We start from the raw sequence: 23,077 nt of genomic DNA, 5'->3' as shown, positions 1-23,077 counted from the left end.
GTACCTTTATTCACTGCGAGTACTGAAAATCTATAATATATGTGACATGAACTATAGATTTTCTTTTTTTTTCAGTACTCGCAGTGTACAATGAAAAGCAGCACAAATTTTTTGTCACAATTTTATTATTCGTAGACAATTTTCCAATAATTACAATAAAATTGATAAACTGGAGATTTTTGAATTTTCTGATGAACAATTGACAGTTGTAAAGATTTTTTTCTAGATAGATTTGGAATTTTTTTCTATCAGCGTATTGGCAGCACTGAGTACCGGTTCTCGATTTCTCTAACCTTCTCTCGTGCGCGGCAAATCGTCAAAACGATCATCGTCGGTCGTGTCGTTGGTTGTCATTATGTTTATTGTTTAACGCAGCGATCCATTTCCAGAGTGCTATCAGTACCGTTCATATCGTTGACAATGAATGCGACCGCATGATAACAACTAATCCATTTTCCTCGGTGTCGTGAAGCTTTTGCTGCACTTTTTCATAAACAAGATATTTGTTCGAAATGAAATAGATCTTTATTTATTCAGCTCCTCGCGCTTCGAAGGGAAAAGAAGGAACAAGAAGGAACGACGAGTGAACGCATCTGAGAAACATTCGAGGAATTCATAGATATATCGAAACATATCTACGCTTCGACGGGAGGAAACGGAAAGCGATAAAATTGTGGAATGGTCGGACGAAGGGAAGGGGAAATGTAGGAGGTGCAATTAATAATAAGAGGCGGACGGATTGTTGTTCTTGCGGGGTACAGACAGTACAGTCATTCTTAGCGACTCCAGCTGGTTACTCGCGACTACCTGCGAGCCGCGAGGTACGAGCGTGCAAATGTCAGACGATTCGTGACGGCGGGAGGAGTGGAAATGTGACCGGGCGCAGCCTTTCGGTGGAGTTTGAATTCCCTCAGCGAATCGCGTCCGACCGCGCGAATCGTGCACGATGGAGAATCAGCAAGTACGTGGAGAATCCTTGTGAAAGAACCTAAGTTGTCGAGTTTGATCAATCCAGTCTCGCTATGACTCATTCTGTTATTACGATTCGTGTAAGATGTTTCTTTGTTCTTACACGCCCGCTTTATCTCCTCTTGTTCTTTCTCTTTGTAGGTGAGAGCGCTATACGACTTCACGGGCGAGTCAGGAACGGCGGAGCTGTCAATCACTGCCGGTGAACTTTTGACTGTCATACGAGACAACGTGGGAGATGGCTGGTGTGAGGGATTTAATCAAAGTGGTCAATCGGGACTATTCCCAGCTGCATATGTTCAAGTGGTACAAGTTGAACAAGCTGCATCCTCCAGTACGTAAAATTATTTTATTTATAATAAAATTATCAAAATTACTTTTATTTAAAAGAATATATATACGTGTTCATTGATATCTATGTATTATCTGTTTTTGTGTGTTAAACGGTATGATTATCTGAAAAAGATAAGCGATCACCTTTGGAAAAGTACGTAATGTCATTTATATCTATAATTGGATTGCTGTATTTATAGGTGCTTTTCAGCAAGAAACAGTGCAACATAATGATTATTTTATCTTCGTTTAACATTGATAAATAACAAAGATATAATGATTCTCTGTAGGTGTTTTCTTAGAATACAGTGTGATATTGTATTGTTATTTGTTAACATTAAACAAAATTAAAATGATACACTGTATTATAATGTGTCCTTGCTGGAAAGCACTGTATTATGTCAGAGGATAGATACATTCAAAATCCATAGACAACAATTGAATTAGAACAGAATGATTTTCTCACACTTTTATGAGAACTAATGAATATTCATTACGAGAATAAAAATATTTTTGCTTTACTCTCGTCTTTTGTTACTGAATATTTCATCGTGTTACACTGACTTTTGATAAACGGACTGCTCTCAGATGTACAGTAATTCCTCCTGTAATTCGAATTGAGAGAGTCTCGGGTCTGCTCTCCAGTTCTTTTGTATTTTTTCTTTATTTCCACGTGTCCTTGCTAACAAGGCGCCTTCCGTCAGCCTTTCTCGTACTCATTTGAGGTAACATCACACCGTTTAATCGTTTAATTTTATCATCTTCTGAGTTTATTTTATTATTATGTTGTGTAAGCACGATGCTTATGACAACTGTATATGTATATATTATATGTATGTGTAGATCCTATGACATCATCCCAACAAAGTTCAGGAGATTATTGGGATGATGACTGGGATGATGATTCCGAAGTCGGACAAACGCAGGCTTACGTTCCTCCTTCGCAACAACAGCAGCAACAGCCACAGATATCAGTGTCACAACAGAATAACGCCAATGATTATGGAGATCCAATGCATACTATACATTCTGTGATACCAGAGAGACCTATATCCACTGTACCAAAGAAAAACAATAAGTTTTCTACATTAATCAAATCGGGAGAAGATAGTTTTCTGCTGGGCGTCAAAGTGGTAACTGTGCCTGACAGCGAAAAAATCTTTATAGAAGAAGGAGATGGTAATCGATGCACATGGTTACCGACTGGGGAATCCTACAGTTGCGTTGTTACATCACCCAAAAAGGAATCCAAACTGAAAGGTCTCAAAAGTTTCATCGTCTACCAGTTAACTCCTACGGTAATAGGAAATCATCTTTTTTATCTATTAGGTGTTGGAATTAATTCGTAGCGTTTTTAATGAAAGAATGTTATTTATTTCACATGAGCATTAAAAAATACATTAATGAAAGTACTTCCCATCACTTGTAAAACGCTACGAATTAATTCCAACACCTAATATTATTTAAATATCTGTTCCTAATATTAATATTTATATTATAGTTCAATAATATACAAGTCTCAAGGAGGTACAAACATTTCGATTGGTTGCACGAACGCTTAGAAGAGAAGTATTGCTTTATTCCAATCCCGCCTCTGCCTGATAAGCAGATATCAGGACGCTACGAGGACGCGTTTATCGAGCATCGACGTACGCAATTACAGGAGTTTGTCGATTATGTCTGTCGACACCCCGTGTTGTCGCGTAGTCGTGTTTGGCAACATTTTATCACTTGCACGGACGAGAAGCGATGGAAGGCAGGAAAACGACAGGCAGAGAAGGATGAGCTACTAGGAGTGAATTACTTCAATGCTATTCAGAGTCCAGACACACCGCTGGACATCATAAAGATGGAGCTCCAAACAGATGCCTTTAATAAATTTATCAATGGTTTGGATCCAGTGGTGAAAAACTTTATGGCTATGGCGGTCGATCAAGCGAAGAAACATCAAGTATTGTACAAGAGAGAGTTTCAAAAAATTAGTCAATCGTTCACATCACTTAGCCATGCTCTGGAGGCGGATGACAATGGTCGCGGTAAACTGACACGTGCATTGAAGGCGACCGGCGACGCTTACAACGATATCGGCAAGCTGTACGAGGAACAACCAAAGTTTGATTGGGAACCATTATCTGACAAGTTTCATATTTATCGCGGTATTATTAGCAATTTTCCTGACGTCACCAGCATCCATAAGGTATTTCACAGAGTGCATTAATTAGCGTGTTACATTTGACACAACAGATTAAGTTTTCATACATCGTGTCTTGTTCTTTCACAGAGTGCTATGCAAAAACGAAGGGATTGCGAGCGACTGGTCAGCGAGCATAAAATGGAACCACAGCAATTACGTGATCTTTCCCATCGAACTGATGTGATAGCTCGTGCTCTGATCGCCGAGGAGATTCATTTCCAGACGGAACGGGAAGTGCATGTAAATAAAGCCGTAAGGACGCATCTAACGGAACAAATCGCCTTCTATCAAAAGATAGTCAATAAATTGCGGGAGGCATTAAATACATTCGACGAATGATACTCATAATTTCCACGAATCTGCCTAAATAACATAATCCTGCCGCTTTAAGGCCGACATCAGTGTTAGTAAGAAAATATCCCAATTATAATGAGAAAATGCGTACAATTTCAGTGAAATATGTACATATATATGTACATATATATTAGGCCATATTATTTGAATCAGAACAGTCGGAACAGTCAGAATTGAACAGTTAAACTGGACAATAATTGATATCAAAACAGCTGTGCATAGTATTTATGAAGTGAGAAATCGTGTTAAAATTCGGTATATGACTAAAATTGATAAATTACACGATTGATACATTTTAAACAATTGTAATATATTTTATGTTGCTTTTGTAATATTCAGAATTCACTGCACTTGGATATTTGTGAAATTGGTCTTTCAAAATTTCAATTATATTCGAATAAAAATTTCCAATATTGTAATAAATAAGCAAATGATCCAAGCAAGACTAGCACTAATAATTATAATTATTTCTCTCAAATTAATTAAATATTGTACAAGTTCAAACGTTTCGATCTTGATATTTTTCTATTTTTTCGAATATTTTCTTATGATGTTGTACAGACTTGAATTTTTGTACAGTCTATAACTCGACTTTATTATAAAATCACAAAATATCATGTGTATTGCAACTTGAATTATTATTATGATTGTAATAATACTTTGTAATTAAGAAATGTTCACATATCCGAGCTGTGGAACATTAAAAGTTGATAATCTGATTGTGTATTTTAGTTGATTCATGTTTCGTCCATTGACATGAAGCAATTGAGAAATAGCAGCACACAAAGTTGCTCGTAATATTTTGTACTAGACACACTGTTTTGTACACACTTATGTTATTATTTTTAAATAAAATAATTAAAATAAAAAAAAACAATTATATAACACACACATATATATATATATATATATATATATGTATGTATGTATGTATGTATGTATATATACAGAATGTCCAGTAAAGATTGTAACAACGTTAAAAGGATAAATTCCTGAGATCATTTTGAGATATATAATAATACCAAAATGTCGAGTTATGTAATTATACTAATTATATAACTTATATAATTAACTAATATATATAATAGTATATATATATAAACTAATAGTTATATAATAGGTTTTTGAATTATAAGAGAGAACATTTAAGTTAGCGAATCATATCGCTTAATGTTCGCGCGTTTTGCATTGTACAACACCTGAACATGCGAACTTTAAACGATATGTTTCGCCAATTTTCAATGTATAATTTAAAAGCTATTATTTCGATTTTTTAATATTAGAATTTTTGTCTCAAAATGATCTCGAGAATCTATTTTCTTAAACATTGTTACGGTCTTTATCGAACACTCCGTATACAATAATGCTTGAAATATTTTAATCGTAATATAAAATCAGAATTATTTAATGAGCAGCTAAATATATATGACGCATTGTGAAAGTCTGCTTTGTAAGATTTTAATGTTTACCATACTTAACGTTCATTATTTTCCTCTGCAAGATGCAAAAATTATTCATTCTGTTGTGGTGAAGATTAAATTGTTTATCACATATAAATGAGAAATGAAAGATGAATTATCTGTGTGTAATGTTTCTGTAGGATATTCTAAAAGCAGCTATTTTACATGTACATTTAACAAAACGTATTATTATTTGTACGTTTTTGTGACACAAACTTCTACATTTTTTAAAATAAGAAATATGCATATAGAGAAAAATAACAAAATATAAGACACGCTACATTCTTGTTATCGCATTTAAATAAAATGTACAAATAATAGAGCTTATATGTGTAAACATAAGTACCACATACCAATTTTTATAAACGATCTATAACAGTTTATAACGATTATCAGCGAGAAAGTTATCATTCCTTCTTTCGGAAAGGAGTTCTAATAAATGGCTATATTGAGTCAAGAATTAAATATCATTTATTATTTTATCACATTCTCGATTATCTACCATATAAACAATGTTCGTACCGTTTCCTATCATTGCCGCGCCTTTTTAAATTGAATTTCATTAACAAAATATTTCTTGGTGTATTAGCAAGAACTTATCACTTCTAACTGTGATTAACACGATATATTATCTGTACAAATGTAAGTCAACAGAAATTTAAAAATTTCAATCGTCATCGAAAGAAAGAAAAATTGTGCTTGCCAATAGCGTAGTATACATGCGTGAAAGACTAAAGTCGTATAAAGAGGAAATAACAGATCCACTTGTAGCTATCCCAATTCATTGGTGATATAACAGTCTTTCTAAAGTACTTCACGTGTATATTGCATGCGACATTCTTTTCCTTTTCTAATTATATAAGCAGTTCGTACAAAAAATAGCGTCCTGCTTTGTGCAATCACATGATCACAATTAAATAAGATCACATAAACAAAAGTAAATTGCACATTTAATGCGCTGTTCGCTGTAGTACTTAATTCTCTATCTCTCAAAATATGTATATCAATCGTTAATCTTTCATAAGGCCAATCATTCTTCTTATTGAAAAGAATAGCTTTTCACTTTCATCGGAAAAAGTCAGCAACGGAAAATAACATTTCTCAAAAGAGCAGCGTTTCAGGTAATATTTAAAGTAGAATTTATCTCTCCTCTCTATGTACTCTCCCATTTTCTCAACACGCTCTCTCAGACATAGGCCTCAATGTGTAAACAGAACATATGCTATATTACAGAGTCAAAGCTTTCAAGTCGCAGAGCCCGACAGAACAGTGAGACGCGTAACATCGCCGCCGAATCAAGTGTACAACGAAGAGATAATAAGCTGTCGCCATCCAACATCACCGAAAGGACATCGTAAACATTGGCACATTTTAAATTATTTTATCTTTCTGATTACGGCGCCAAGTGCGCGACGGCAACGGCGCGCAAATCGTCTCGATTATCATATTTACCTATTACAGTATATAGAGAGTTTCTTCTGTACTTTGTAACTTCTTTGCGATAATAAGATGGCAAAATTCGTCCCCGGGAGACGATCACCGAATGAATTCCCTTGTATGTTTGTTTTCTAGCGTAACGATCGCAAGCCTTGTGTACAATGAGAAAAATACAGTAGGAAGATATTAGTGTTGGGCATTAACGCACCGCGTTAATGTTACAAATACGGTACGACTCTCGCTTTCTAGATAATGTTTGAAATATTTCGATAATAATGATGTACGCATAGATGCCAAAGGATCTGCGGCTAAGGAGAACCTTCGACATCGTCCTGCACATCACGCTATATATTTCTATCGTTCTCGTTCTCGCTCTCGCTCTATGCACACAGCAGTCAGATTGGCCTTTACATACTTTTAATTTTTTTTAGATAAGATTTTACTAACAATTCGTTCTCGTCACTACTTAGAATCAGCTTATCTTTACATCACATTTACAGTATTCCTGCCGATATGTGTTTGTTCACGTGGCACGGTACTTTGAATACAAGCTAAAGTTCCGGTTTTGAGATCCCATTTTTTTCATATTTTTTTTTCTATTTTTCTTTAGAATTTTCATCAGAGCCATCACAACGCATTTATTAGCGATAAAACGAATGTTTTCTAGCGAATCTCTCTTATTAGATGACATGATGTTGATTACACGCGAAGCACTTTAGCACTGAAATTGAATTGAACGCAGGGGTGTTTATTCGAACGATTATTACTGCACGATTAAAATAATATTCTATTTACTGAACTACTGTACTGATAAAAGAAGTACGTATAACGCATCCATGACAATTTTTAATCCTTCGCACACACTAACGTGCAGATCGCTGTACGTAAATCTTTTATAAGTACGTCCACTTGAGCACTTGAAATATTTAAGAGCCTTAATCAAAAAAACTTATCTTGCGCAATGCAACGGATATTCGAACACGTCTTGTGATAAGCACCTACTAAAGTTTCTACTAATGGCACGTATGGTAATGTACCATCATCATGTCATCCAAGGCACTTCAGAAGTCGAGTTACACAATGAAAGACACCAATAATATAGTTCGGTGAGTCAGTGTACCGAGGTACTTGGAGAAGCGTATAATTAACGATAATTAGCGGTAATCATAAACGTCATTCACTTATGCGCTTTATCGCATATCAGGTAAAGTTACTCTACGGCCGTGCTCTAGTGTCCGTCGTTATTGAGTTTAGGGCTGCGATCGAGAACATGAGACTTGACACAAAGTAATAAAAAGTACGAGGTCTAATCACAAACTTTTTTAATTGGTGTTCCGATTATTATTCCTTCCGCTATAAAAAAAAAAGGCTACGTTCCAAAATCGAAACGCTAGAATCTTCCAAATAGATAAGATTCACTACAGGGAGATGTTCTCCAACGCATCCCCAAAGTGATCGCATCGATCACACATTCTTCTCTCTATAATTCTTTATAGTACCCCTTTACATCGAGAAGTGCCCGCTGTACGGACGGATACCTAACATGATAATGCCAAGAGATTATTATATAGCTTAATTCGAAGAGAAAGAGAGAATACACTATAATAACGGAGATGCTCGCTCGATAAAGTGCAATTAGCGTTCTTTTTTTTGTTTTTCTCTTTTACATCTTTCGATGCTCGAATCTTTTAACAAGAGCCACATGTTTCAAGTGTTCTAAATCTTCCAACTAACTATAAAATGCAGAAATCGCTAATCGGTTTCTGAATTTACTCGTGGATATGTTTCGCAAAGGATAGTTCAGCTTTGCGATTAAACAGTGGTAAACATTGTTCAGCTGCGTGCCTCAGCATATACATACTTGTGTCCCAATTTACTAAATTTAATTATGATATTCATTCCAGCAATCAATCATATTTCCACGAAGGGACACGCAACCAAAATATATTTTGATTAAGGCGCGGTTTTTACGTGCTTTATGAATTTACTTTAATAACGACGTAACAGCACGAAATTCTCATTTGAACTCGAATTATAACACTGTATATTTATATTTCGTGTGAAAATAATTAAGATTCTCGATTCTAACAGTCTTGATACGAATTCGATAACATTATTAGTCTACAAATTTACACTTTGGAATCATTGTCTGAACGAATGTAACCATTTCCTATAATTTTCTAGATGCTCAACACAAATATATTTTTCACATTTGATCACCACGTCATAATTAAAAAAAAAATGATGCAAAAATAATGATATTAAGGGTTTTTATGATGTTATAACAGCAAATATTTTTTTTCTAAATTTTATTAATGTCACATTAAAGTATTTTACTTTTAGCTTTAAAATGCATTTTATTTCGTTTCGATATGATTTTTCATTTTCGGGATATAATAATTTGAAAATATTGTATTTTTAATCAATTTCATACATTTTTTTTATTTAGTATAATCCGATTATATTATATAATCAGAAAAAGCACTTATTTTCCACATAATCAATTATTTTCTGCTAGTATTCAAATGGAATAAAGTACCTTTTTCATGTATTACTTGACAAAAGATCTATTTTCAAATTGTTATATCTCGAAAGCGAAAAATCACATCGAAATAAAATACATTTTTCTTAAAGTTAAAAGTTGGTATTTTCACATGGCATAAAATTTAGAAAAAAAATTTACTATTGGCTACAAAATCATGAAAGCACTCAAGATTATCATTTTTTATCTTTTTGATATCATTTTTCTTAAAACTATAATGTGATATACCAGATAGATTTGGAAAACGAATTCGTATTTAGCTAGCAAGAATACATTATAAAACAGATAAAATTGTTTTAACAATATTTTATTGCAGACTAGTTATCATCGCAAAGAGAGCACTTTTTACTGTATTTTATCTGCTGACATAACGTGAAAATAATAAAGACATGATAAACAAGTCAGAGGGTCATTAAGTAACATTTTTCTTTATCTCTCATCGATTCATATATTAATGAGATAAATACTCGCGTTGTATATAAATCGGTACTATGAATGAATTGCACTTTCGAGCCGATTTCCTTCTTATGTCTTAGCAAAAATAAAAACGATACAAGCGTAAAAATAATTAGCTCGATTTTCCATTGTCTGTCTAGCATGCCTTTACAGTATACTTTATAAACGTGGCACTTTCAATGTTTAAAAAATAATATATTACTATACTTTTATAAGTGATATTTTTTTGTTAATAATAAAATAATTGTAAAAAGTATATGTGAACTAAGTCAATAATATACAAGTATCAAAATGTCATAATATACGATTAAATCAAGGCAAATAACAGAGATAACTAATACCTTTATGCTTATACGAAAATAATTAAGATCACGATATGATAGTAACATTACAGAATTGTTCCTCATGTCATCTTAAAATCAGGCACGCAAGATAGTCTATGTAAGTTTAGATGTGTATTTGTGCATTATGTACACCTTACGTTCTGTAGAAATAGAAGTAGTAGTGCAATATATATATATATATATATATATATATATATATATATATATATATATATTAATGTTAGCAGAAAAATGTACATATACGTTTTTAAGTTTCAAGCTAGCTTAGCGGATCCTGTTCAGAGCTTCATATTAATATAGTAATATCACTACGTATATGTTAAAAGAGAGGAGTATACATACAGGATACGTATTACATAAAATAGTACATTGTACAAGTGTCTGTGTAAGCATTTATATAAGCGGGGCTATGTCTCAGTTATCACAAAAAAATACAGAAACATGCGTTAATGAAAGAAGATAAAAAAGAGATAGAGAGGAAGAGAGAGAGAGACAAAGAAACAGATCAGGCTACGTCTCTGTGCACTAAGCGACCTCTCGACATCGTCTGCGTTTTGGTATTAAGTTTTTGCATATCATCGACTGGTGTAAGTAGATAGGAAACATTCTCTATCGTACCGAAGTGTATGTTACGGTGTGCGAGGATCGAATTACATAGGAACCGTAGTATGGAATCATATTCGTCCCAGATCTAATGATACAGGTCTCTAGGTTGCACAGAATTGTATCAAACAGCCGTGCTACTTATTATACCGAATTTTATAAAATATAAAAACTTGTCGTTGTACTGTTCGCGTAATGCATATATTTATATGTATATATACTTCTATATAATATATATAGAACAGATTCGATCTAACAAAGTGTGCAGGCATGATCGCAACACACAATCTTCAAGTCTTATCTCTAGAGATGTAACCGCCTCTTATTCTGTCAGATCGATGCGAAACGTATTCAGCGAAATGCTACGAACTATTGCTTATGCGTGTAACACAGGAAACGTCTTAAATCATAAGGATAAAGCCTGCGAACGTAATTGCCGTACTGCTATAGAAGAGGGTACAAATCGTATTGTATCGCATGGACCAGCCAAAGCAAATTGTAGTTTACGCCTTTCGATAATAATTGTGTTTTTGCATGTACATGTATATGTGTATATGTATATGCGTCACTGGCGCGAAGCAAATTGGCTCTAATCTATCCCCATCGCTCCCGTAGCTTGAAAGGACAGCTACGTCGCGTAGTACGTTGCCTTTCGCGTATTCTTATTGCACGCGTGATTCTAACGGTGCCTAAGGCTCAGCTCTTCTTATGTTTCCGTTGCTTCCTAAGTTGCGACACAAGTTGTCTTAAAAGAGAGCGGACAGAGCGGACAGTGCGTGTGTTGCTCCACAGTTTAAAGCGTTTGTTGCACATGTATAGCGGAGGCGAGTAGTTGGCGGGAGTGACTGGAATGAAGTGAGAAGTGAGATTCGTAAACATCAGGCTTGACATGATGAGCAACGATTCGCGTTTGCTTCAATTGCTGAGATTGCTCGAGGGCGGTGGCGACGGCTCCGTATGCTGGTTGTAGCTAACCTGCGATTGCTCTCGATATTGCATGGGGTTACCGCTGGAGGGGCCGATCGAGCCTGTACTCTCCTGTTGTTGTTGTTGCTGGCCACTGTTTAGCGCCAACCGTTGCATCTGACGTATAACTGTAGCTGCATGGTACGCTTGCTGCAATCATGACACAAGAAGAACATTTCTATAGCGCTTGGTGGGTAAAAATACATAGATAATTAATAGCATGCTAATTAACCGACAATACTAACCTTCCATCTTGATTTGGCAAAGTTCTTTTTAAGTTGTTCGGATACAGTACCATGAATATTTTTATTGCTAGCGGCGTTGCCGGAAATCCTGAAAATATTATATTGTTCATGTTATGAATGTTTAATTAGTAAAGTGTATGTTTGTATTTAAATTATTATAAAAAAAATAAAAGTATTTCGATATAATGTATGATAACAAGTGTATCATATAGGATGTCATTTATTAATTGTTAATGAGTCTATCATCCTGTTACGTTTGTCATTTTGCTAAATTATTTTAAATCATTGGATTATAGAAGCAAGTAATTATTCATTAATAAATATGATAATTGAATTACTGAATTTTTCAAATATAAATGAATAGCAAATGCTTAAAAATGTATCTATCACTACTTACTTAATCCATATATATATTTCAATTTCATTTCATGAACAAATAAATTCTTGTAATATTTGTGCAACTTTAAGATATAGATATATTAAAATTTACATTTAAAGCTTTCTTTGCATATTCTTGCTGTTTGCAAAATAACTCGGTTATTGCAGAATTTTATTATTTCTACATTAATATGCAAATATGCAAAATAAATTCTTTCAGTAATTTTCATTCTGAAATGATTTTAAAGATTCTTACCAAGGATGCGCAAGAGCCTGTTTGCAAGTGTAACGTTCTTCAACATTGACGCACATCAGCTTTCCAATGAAATCCTTTGCAGAAGCACTGATATCATCCCAATATGGCGAATCAAATTCAAATTCACCTACAATAATCTAATTAGTTTTTTGGAATATGTAAGTTTATTATATCAATCAGATATTTATTCCAGAAACATATTTATATAAATATTTACGCGGAAGATAGTATTTTAAATCAAACAAATATTTCAGTATCTAAAAATTACTTACTATTATATACTGTATACTTTTATTTTTAGATACTCATAATTTCAAATGTTAATATTATATAACTCTTTACTTATTAATATACAAAAATATCTGTCGTACAGAATATCTAAGATCTACCTTAAAGATGCAATTTCAAATTGATTTAATATTTTACAAATCCAATTAGTTTAAGTTTCTCTTCTAAGATTATTGATCATAAAAGTAGCGATTAAACCGATCAGATCTTATCGCGAACTGTCGCTTAAAAATTCATTTCGTTACCTCTCAGAATTTGTGCGAACAGATTAGCGTCATTCTCGTCGTAAAAAGGAGGATATCCACACAGAAGAATATACGAAATAACTCCTATACTCCATACATCCACTGCTTTGCCATATGGTTTCTGCGCTAGAACCTCGGGTGCTGCGGATCATCGAAATAATGCACGTTTGATCATCGATGTTTGAAATCTGTCTCTATTTTTTTTTCTCTCTTCTCCTCCTTCTCTCAATAACTCACCGACATATCCTGGCGTACCGCAAGCAGTCGCCATAATCCCAGAATCTTCCATCTTCGATAGGCCGAAATCGCTGATCATTATTTTGCTGTCCTCGTCTGGACTATAATATAAGAGATTCTCCGGTTTTAGATCTCTGTGAACAACACCTTGTTCGTGCATATAGTCTACTGCCTCGAGCACTTGTCTTATTAAACCAGATGCATCCTTTTCTGTGTATGAGCCCTTTTCGACAATCCTATCGAATAGTTCACCACCAGTAACCCTAATATGATTTGGAACATTCACTTTTTCAATATCTCGAATGCCTTCGGTATTATTATATCAAAGAATAATAGAAAATTTCGCATTACTCACAACTCCATAACTAAGTAGACTTTGTGCTTGTCCTCGAACGTCTCCAGCAATTGAACGATATTGGGGTGAGTTAGCCTGGAATAATATCATGTTTTCTTTTTCTAATTTAAAGCCATTATGTATTACGTATACAACAAGAATTGATTCGATGATTTTTAATATGTCATATATTAAAATAATCTGCACTCTTTATGATAATTGAGTAAAAGTCAATTTTATTGAACTTTGTATTGTGCTGTTATACGTTTCTCTGTAAAAGAACGCAAAATAAAAATAAGATAAAAGTTAATCAGAGAAGAGACTTTTTAGAGATAAGAACAACTTACTTTCCATTATAAATATTTATAATATAAATTATAGCAACATTATATATATCTGTATCTTGAAAAGGACCAATATGCAGAAGTTATAATTTAATAATAAGAATCTCTCTCTCAATCGTCTAGTAAATTGAACACTTAAATTGGAAAACAGTTCAACGCTCTTTTTACTATTGTTAAATATTAAAATATTGAATATAAATTCTTCTTTTTTCCGAGGTACAGATACAAGTATTCACTATATTAACTATTATTAAAAAATATACTCATTCCAAATAACTTATTTATACATAAATATATTCGCTATTATAATTATAATATTTACATATATAATTAACAATCTTGAACTCGCAAAATAATAAAATCGTAATAAACTTGTACATGATAAATAACATTAAGTAGCAATGCAAAGCAGCTTAATGTTAACTGCATAATATATTAATAAAACATGCTTCAATATTTGCAAAAATTATATCTTGGCACACAGATTGTTAATTAAATACAGACAATCACATCCACGTAAAGATAACTATTTACAAAGTATTATTCAGTAGCAACAAAGCAATATCTATTAAATATGTACAAGGATCTGAAAAATATAAGGGATTGTTCATTAGCTATTGTTATTGTGTTATATAAATAAAAATGTCAATGTAACAATTTAATTTATACAAATATGAGAGTAAATATACAAATATGAGAAGAAAGAAGTTTCTTTCTAAATTACAATTATTTCGTAATGAGTCTATATAACGACAATCTTTGCTCAACTTTAATTTATCCTACATTGTTTTCTCATGAAGCTCGAATATTTCATTATCTCTTGTACATATTTTATGTTATATTACCTTGAGAAAATGTGTTCATTATTAAATACGTTCGCTAGCTCGTTAAGATACAAACTTCTGTATGCAACATAATTGATCAAATCCTTCGCATATCAAATCACTAAGAACACTAGAACAGCATCATCGAATGAGTCAGCACGTGGATATGTGCAAGTTTTTTTTATAGATGGAATATATATATGAGCATGAAGTATTTATGTTATTATATAAGATAGTTTTTCTCCATAAAACATGACGCGTTTATTCTGATTTACGTGTAGTGATCTACTTATGATAGCTATAGAACTTACAATAAAGATAATCTGATAAGTAAACAAGTAGTATTAAAAATGCAGCAATGTATAACGTCCTTTACAAAATTGCTTACAATTAAATTTAGTAGTACAATCGTAATATTATCTACTTGTAATTTTATATCAACCAATAAAAAAGAAAGATTCTTCCGATTCAGCAATCTTTACGTATAAAATAGAAAACAAAAATAACACGTTTTCAAATAAATAAAAGAATTAAATATTTCAACTTGCCATTCCTTTGATAAACAATTAAATAAATGTGTATATATTTTTTTAATTTGTTTTACAAATTATTAATTATTATATAGTAAACAAAAAATTTGTATGTCAATATTTTATTTTTCTAAGTAATAAAAACTGATCAATATTTACAAAATATATATATATCTATATGATTGTTCGTAGTAATCAGGATATTTGATTTATTCTTTTACAATATTCGTTACGTTATTTCTTTGAAAGAAAACGCGTTTTAATATATAAAATAACACAGTTTTGGATTGAAATTTAAAAAGTTGAAATTTAAAATTGTAATATAATCTTATTTATTCTTTTAATATGTTAATATATTATAATACAAATCTTTTTCTACATATTTTCTATTTTCGTATAATTTTTTATACTGCGAATATATAAATAAAATTGTATAAAATGTACAACCAAAATTTAAAAGCATAATTGAAATAAATTATAACTTTTCCGCATGCCTGCGATATGATAAACGTTGCGCATATAAATTACGCTGTCGTGTCATCATAACATAAATAATATATCTTTGTTATCGATGTCATTGTAAACGCACTCTTCATTCTGAATGAAATTTTTATCTGATACTATATAATAGTTAAGTCTCTCTAAACTCTTATCGTACAAATCAGATTTCACTCTGTGATTATAGCAATATGTAATTATCTAACGGCTGTCGTCAAATTTATTTACTGCCAATTTATATTGTGTTTTTACTTGAAAAGTCATTCATTTTTACGACGTGATTATAAGCTTACATAGAATTTGCATGTGCAGTAGGATAAACAAAGTATTTACACAAAGTATTTATCCCTTTCTTTCTAGATAATTTTGTACAGAAGAAAAATGCTACAAAGTGCTTTATTTTATACATTAGCACGAGCATTCTGACAAAGCTCTTTGCAGTAAAATTTATCTCTTCCGCGTAAAATTACCCCAAGAAACATGGGACGTGTAAATTCTCCCTTTATCTATTCACTGTAGATTCTCGCTTAGCGAAAGGTGGCAAGTACAAGGATACCAAAACTGTGTTTAACGCTACGTCGTGATGAACGTGCACAAGTCGTGCACATTGTGTCTTTATATATAGATAACAATACATAATCTGAAATGTAAAAATGTATGGCATATCGTCGAGTGATACAGAATATACTGCGAGCGGTATAGGTAGCTGGTGCCCATACTCTGGGGCCCGCACTTACCATCTCTTTTCGCCACTACTATCCGACTTGAGTGATCCGCCACCACTCTGTGGTGTCGCACTTTCACTGAACCTACGAAGTATAATAAAAATACCATACACAATTACATAATATTACATCGGGAGCAGCTGATCGCTTACGAGGTTTTTCTGACTTTATATTCTTTACCATTGACGAACTCCATTCTCCCTGCGTGATGTATAGAAGATGGATTTGTGTAATATAAATTGATGTATATAGTTATACAAACACGGTGCAGCAGAGTTAGTGTCGCGTTGTCGCGAAAGGCAAGTGGTAGCGGTATGAAAATAGATGTATCTTTACCTTCGACACACCTATTATCAATGTGTGCGATCGATATTATTGAATTTCCATGTATGCATGCAATATTTTTTCGCGAAATTTAAAATATAAACTTTGATACACTTATTTATAAAACATGTAAATTGAATTTTTTATGTAAGTTTCACATCCATTATATTTAAGAGAAAACTTTGTCGTTATAAATGTATGCATGTTTTGTGGTTTCTCGATGTTGGTGCGTTTAACATGATGTATAGAACAAGTTTTCAGTTATAAAACTCCGAGTATGTGTATGATGGACATGTATGATATACATATGTATGATGTAGCACCTTGTATCCCTACAGTATTGATCAATAAATGATAACATAACGATACAATAGGATTCTTAAGCATTGATTTTTCTTTGCAATTACTGTTAATTCTTTTAGCACGTCTCGATTTAGCTGATATGTAAGTCGCAATAAAATAAAATAGAGCGACAGAAAGAGTTCGATGCTAATAAACATCGGAAAGTATCACTTTAACACGTATCCAAAGTGTTAAAAAAAAGACATTGTAAATACATATATCCATAAGGATAAAGAATTGTAACAGAAGACTTCTGAGTCTGCATTATGTCTGGTATATGTTTAACAGCATCGAGATTTTATATATATATATGTATATATATATACATATATATATATATAACTTATGTACGAGACACACTATTTGCATACAACATCAAAGAATAATAGAAGGACAGACGACAGCCATCAGAGCTCACTCCCAAATACCATGTCACAGCGCTCCTCGAAAACAAAAAACTTTCCGAGAGCATGTTACGTGTAAGTTGAATTATAACACCATGATAACATCGTATAAGTGAGAAAGCAAAATGATTGGGTAGCTTATAGATTAAAGCTATTATACTTTTCCCATATGATTAATGATAACAGAACAGATATCGAACAATTTATGATTCTCAAAATAATTTTCCAAGAAAGCAAAAGTCAATAATACCTTTTAGCTTTACACTTGCGATGCCATGATATGTGAATCTATCTGATATATTCAAAGCTACAAGGGTAGGAGGGAATGATACTCAAAGAATAGTATGATTCTTATGAGGTAAAGAATGTTTGTTAGAGAAAAGCATGCGTATAAGTATATTGAAGTCGATTCCAGCGATAATAGAACTGGTACTTAAATTACTCAATTGTCATGTTTTCCAAATATCTAAATATCAAGGAGCAGCTATATACCACAAACAAGGAGTTTACAGTACTGGTAAACAAAAAATTTTTCTACTAAAAATACATATGGCCCAGCTCTCAGAATCGCTTTGCGCCTTACCTTCGCAGAACTTTGATTTCATTCTCTAACGAATCTTCCTTGCCCTTTAGCGCCTTTTTGTCGATGATCTTTACGGCAAACATTTGACCCGGCTTCTCTTTGCTTTCCGCCAGTCTCACTTCAGAAAATGCTCCCCTAAACAGAGGAAAATACAATATTTTAGCACAATAGGTCCAAAGTAAATTTGTTTACAATTAGAGACCCTATATGTGTATTATATTTTTGAGGTAGTATTTATCATTTATGGCATTAAATTGCAGTTTTCTTTAAACATATACAAAAGTATAGTTATAGTCAGTTATAAATTGGTCTTTACATACATATGCACCAAATAATAAATTCTGACATAAATGCCATGAAATACATGTCTAAGCGTTACTGCAGATGTATTTTGAAAAGTATACGGAATATACCAAAAAAGTATTATCTAAAAAAATAAAAAAAACATTCTGCTAAAATTTTATATTACATATTTTCATGTTTTTTTTTCAATAAACGAATTTCAGAAACATGAATTGAATAAATAAAATATGATTTTAATTTTAACACTATTCGTGAGCATCTTAATAAAAATTATCTACTTTGCAAATAAATATACAAGTTAAACCTTTCTCTTTAGAAAACAAGCTCCTACAAAAATATTGTTACAATTAAATAAACAGAACAAGATTCAATAATTTTTAACCTTTCTTTATTTTTATATTTTTACAATTAAAAAAAATATTCGATTATATTAATTTCAATTTAAGTAAATCAATATACTTATCTGAAAATTTACGAAAATTATAATAGCGTTATGTGTATATGACATGAAAACATGACTAGACGTTCGATGTTCTCAATCCAATATTAAATGTTCGTTATATTGCAATGTATTGCCAAACTGTTATATAAATGGCATGATAATTGACAAATAGTATTGATAGATTTCATTATAGAAATATATGTATATCAACGATTCTTTAAAACATTTTTTGATAAAATACAGATATAAAAAACGTTCAACGTATACAAAGCAAGGAAGAAAACTTGATAGTATTCAGCGCACTTGTCCAAGTTGATCTCAATCTCAGTCAACAATCATTAAGTATTTAGTTGAAAAGCACTGCAACAGAGTGAAATTATAATTTTACTCTTTTAGCTACAAGAGAAAAATAAAGAAACACATAAAAAAATGTGTATAATAATGATGAGGTAAGAGAAATATAAATTTTTGTTGTGAGAGCTTTTAAGAGCTCGTAAATCCGATGCGCGCGATGTAACACTAAGATAGAAATTCCAGCTGATGACACGTTTAAGAAAGCAATTTCAAAGTGCCGTTATGGACGCATATACATTAGATTTTAATGCGATTTAATGCATACTAAGCGTTATTCGAAAACATCTTTCATAAGCGATATCGCAAAAGGAAGAAAAATACGCAAAAATCGTTGGTCACAGGAAAAAGCAATTCGTGATTTGCAAAAGAAAGTTGTGACGTATTAGTGGGTTCATTGATACGAAAAAAAAAGAGAAGAGATTAAATCGCGAACACTTCCATTTAGTACGCGCCTCGAAACTGGAAAACGCGTGTCGAAGGTCAAGGCATACGTCTATTGTAGAATGTCCAAAAGTCATCGGATATCTTTTCAACTGTCGGTTCTTTAGTCAATTTAAGATCAATTTCTCCTTGACAAAAACATTGGAAATGAATCAATTTTCAGTATTAGTTTCCTGATTTTTTTTACAAAATCGTCAGCAATAGAGCGTTAGGTGAAAATTCTAATAAAAATAAAAGTCACTCAAGATCATATACATAGAAAAATACATACTGTACGCAAATGATAATTTCAAGTATTTCAAAAGTTCACATATATATATAATCTATTATGAGTTCAACAAGTTCACAAAAACATCGACTTTATTCAAAATATATTGTGAAAATCCTAGTTTACTCTATTTCAATCAAGATTATTATTAAATTAAAACAAAATCGATTTGCTTATTATATAAAATCGCTTCTTCAATCAATTTTATAAAAAAAAAATAAATTCTTGTTTTGAGTACATATTAATGAGTTTTTCTAAAATTTGTAATAAGTATATTTTAAGATAATTATCAAAGAAAATATTCTTTATCAAATAAATTTAAAAGAAAAAAAAATAAATTGAGTAATCACTTTTCTTAGTAATAGAATAATATTTTTCTATGTGTAGCTATAAAATAAGATTTTCTCATCAATCCTCTTTTTTTCGTAAAGCTCGACTTCACGAGAAATTCTTCATCTTGAATCATTAATTCTATTTAAGAAAAAGCTATTGAAACCTGACATTTTCATTTAGAAATCAATTTCCGAATCGCGATCGAGGAAGCTGCGGTTAAAGGAACACGCGACAACCTACAGGGACATCCCGTATTCATATATGTCACACGAATTTCGTCGGATTTAGGACGGGCGAGAGATCATCCTGGGAATCCTGAGATATCACATGAAATGCATGCTCATATCATGTTTCTGCCAAAAAGAAATGCATGCGCGCGGGAAAGAATAATATCGCACGTGAATTTCGAACGACGTTCTCATTTTTATTACTGAACAGGTTTGCCTATGGTCGTACATTTGCAAATTAAAATCGGTCTATCTCTCCCCTTGAATTAGGTAGTTATTCATGCTCTTCGACATGAAAAGTTTTTGTGTGTTACTTTTTAAATTTCCTAATTTGGACTGACTCTCTCAAAAATAAAAATTCATTCTTGAAAAAAGTAAGATTTCACTTTTCTTTTTATAACGCTGTATTCTCTAAATTCTTTGGAATGAATCTCAATCGAAGGTCGGTTCATATATCGTTCTTATTTTAAGATCATCTCAAATAATGTCTTAAGATGCAAGTCTTAAGACATTATTTAAGACTTATCTCAAGACTTAAGATCGTTTTAAATATAAGAATTATGAATACCGGCCTTCGAATGAGATACATTCCAAAGAATTTAGAATACAGTGTTATAAAAAAAAAAGTGAATATCAACATTCTTCCGTTCCCCTTTGGCCGCAGTTACATAACTGTTCTCATAAGCAATCTGTTACACAGAGGAATCGGGATGTCACGCATACGCGACGCGTGGCAGGCCACGAAAGTGTTAAAGCTAACGCTTAATCGATCTTGCAAAAGATATAACGCGCAGATATACATGTCGCCTTCCCTTACCGTGCAATCCGCTATGTTATCATCCAAACAAATGCAGAAACGTAATAAAGTAGAAATAACATTATATAACTTGGATTTTCATCGACGAAAGAGAATTCATCATAAATGTGTACAATATACGCATACATGAGAGCAGATAGGAGTTTTATCTTTATCGGAAATGTAAGCGCGTAAGAAAATATCAGGGACTTTACATTTGTTTGTCGTAATGTTTCGCATATCTCACGGACGTGGAATGACGTGTTTTCCAGAGTAAAATGCGAGATTGAGATCTGGATATGTCATGAGCTCTTTAATAAACGTAAATGGCGATTAAGCCAGAAATTGGATATCCATTGGAGTCACTATATCAAATTAATCTGGGAAAGGAAGGTGTTTTTATCCGTGACGTTTAATCCGCTAAATTCCTAAGCCCCGCAATCTCGTGAAACATCGCGGTGCGATAATCACTCCGACGATTAAATTCCCGTTAAAGAGGGGCTGTTGAGCCGTTTTACTACAAAGAAGAAACATGTGTTAGAAACGTGTTTTCCCTCGGCTCCGCGTCAAGTGCCTCAACGGGTGAGGGGGTGGATGGAAATGGGGGGCGCGTACGTCTGTACTCTGTACGTCAGACGGGACAGGCAAGGGATCGGGGACGACGACTTACGTTCCCAGCAGGTCCTTTAGGATGTACTTGTCCTCGACGGAGGGCGATCGGTCGTCCTTCCCATCCTTCTTGATCTTTTTATTCGTGTCCTTCTTCCCAAAAAGCGGCATCTTGATCTCGTTTCCCTGGATCTCGCGTGTATATAGGTATAGGTATGTACAACACAACGTATAATTCTGTAGGCGCGCAATCGTATGTATATATATATATATATATATATATGTATATGTATATATATCTGTCACAAACGTCACACACTGTGTATTGGAGAGGAAATATCTTACTTATGTTGGGTCCCGCGGTACCTCACATTCGTGGCTCGCCGCTAATTAATGCCTCAAGATATCTGAAGGAGCGTGTACGACCGATCGGCGATCGGGACGACCGGATGATCGCGACTCGTCGTCGTCCTCCGGCGCACTGGAAGGAATTACCGCCGAAGCCGAAGCCGAAGCCGCCGTCGTCGTCGTCCGTCGTCGCCGCCACCGCCGCCGCCGCCGCCACCGCCGCGTCGCCCGCGTCAGACGCACCGCCAAATCGTCATTCTCCGGACGACCGGAGAGGGCAATCGTGAACTCACGACCTTTCGGATCGCGGCGCGGCGCGGCGGATCACCCGTGATAGCAGCCTGGCCGAAGTCACCAGCAGATTTCTCGTAAGAGTCCGCAGGATCGCCAATCCCAAGTGGTTCACCCTCGCCGATCGCTCTCGTTTGCCCGGGAAGCCCGTTAACCTCTGGTTAACCCGTCCGTCGATTACTCAACTACTTTACTACTATCGCCGTACGTCGTAGCTTCTCTTGCTATCGTTAAGCGTTCTACACCACCAGCGTTCTGCATCATCACGGACTCATACACGCGTCTTCGTATCGGGCTCAGGGTCGCGGCCTCGTCCCACCTCGCCTCGCCTCGCCTCGCTTCGCCTCGCCTCGCCTCGCCTCGTTTCACCTCGCGACTCGCGTCAGTCAACAGCAGCAGCAGCAGCCGCGGCGTACATAATTTCTATTCGTCGCGTCGTCGCCGTTGCGC

At 33.7% G+C, this 23,077-nt stretch overlaps 2 protein-coding genes across 3 annotated transcripts; one reads left to right on the top strand and one right to left on the bottom strand.

Moving 5' to 3' along the window:
- The first annotated feature begins 247 nt into the window (after nt 1-247).
- On the top strand, nt 248-5,775 carry SH3PX1 (sorting nexin 33-like protein SH3PX1). Its single transcript, XM_011058632.2, has 5 exons — nt 248-961; nt 1,111-1,303; nt 2,146-2,600; nt 2,804-3,499; nt 3,584-5,775. Exons 1-5 carry the CDS (start codon nt 947-949, stop codon nt 3,833-3,835), a joined length of 1,611 nt encoding a protein of 536 aa, XP_011056934.1. The 5' UTR covers nt 248-946; the 3' UTR covers nt 3,836-5,775.
- CaMKI (Calcium/calmodulin-dependent protein kinase I) lies at nt 5,759-23,035 on the bottom strand. Of its 2 annotated transcripts, XM_011058633.2 has the most exons (10): nt 22,334-23,035; nt 22,050-22,225; nt 18,216-18,350; nt 16,575-16,646; nt 13,663-13,737; nt 13,308-13,570; nt 13,071-13,211; nt 12,538-12,664; nt 11,904-11,991; nt 5,759-11,808 (listed from the first exon to the last, which is right to left on the bottom strand). In XM_011058633.2, the coding sequence occupies exons 2-10, from the start codon at nt 22,157-22,159 to the stop codon at nt 11,608-11,610; spliced, it is 1,212 nt and encodes a 403-aa protein (XP_011056935.1). In that variant the 5' UTR covers nt 22,160-22,225; nt 22,334-23,035; the 3' UTR covers nt 5,759-11,607. The 2 variants fall into 2 exon arrangements, with proteins under 2 accessions (XP_011056935.1, XP_087262042.1); XM_087405916.1 differs by lacking the exon at nt 16,575-16,646 and having other exon boundaries at nt 22,050-23,035.
- Between the last annotated feature and the right edge of the window lie 42 nt (nt 23,036-23,077).

This window comes from Acromyrmex echinatior, chromosome 4, assembly GCF_024713525.1.
Source record: "Acromyrmex echinatior isolate Ae372 chromosome 4, ASM2471352v2, whole genome shotgun sequence".
NCBI classification, from domain to species: Eukaryota; Metazoa; Arthropoda; class Insecta; order Hymenoptera; family Formicidae; genus Acromyrmex; species Acromyrmex echinatior.
Note: the sequence above shows the minus strand (reverse complement) of the source record. Positions and strands in the feature narration are given on the sequence as shown.

What these genes read in the sequence shown, in the direction of transcription:
- SH3PX1 (XM_011058632.2), top strand. An exon ending in TCTACCAGTTAACTCCTACG is followed by an intron (nt 2,601 to 2,803) that starts GTAATAGGAAAT and finishes TTTATATTATAG; the next exon opens with TTCAATAATATACAAGTCTC. An exon ending in ACGTCACCAGCATCCATAAG is followed by an intron (nt 3,500 to 3,583) that starts GTATTTCACAGA and finishes GTTCTTTCACAG; the next exon opens with AGTGCTATGCAAAAACGAAG.
- CaMKI (XM_011058633.2), bottom strand. Translation starts at nt 22,159, where the DNA reads ATGCCGCTTTTTGGGAAGAAGGACACGAATAAAAAGATCAAGAAGGAT. An exon ending in GAAATCAAAGTTCTGCGAAG is followed by an intron (nt 16,647 to 18,215) that starts GTAAGGCGCAAA and finishes TATACTTCGTAG; the next exon opens with GTTCAGTGAAAGTGCGACAC. An exon ending in TTGCCAAATCAAGATGGAAG is followed by an intron (nt 11,809 to 11,903) that starts GTTAGTATTGTC and finishes TCATGATTGCAG; the next exon opens with CAAGCGTACCATGCAGCTAC.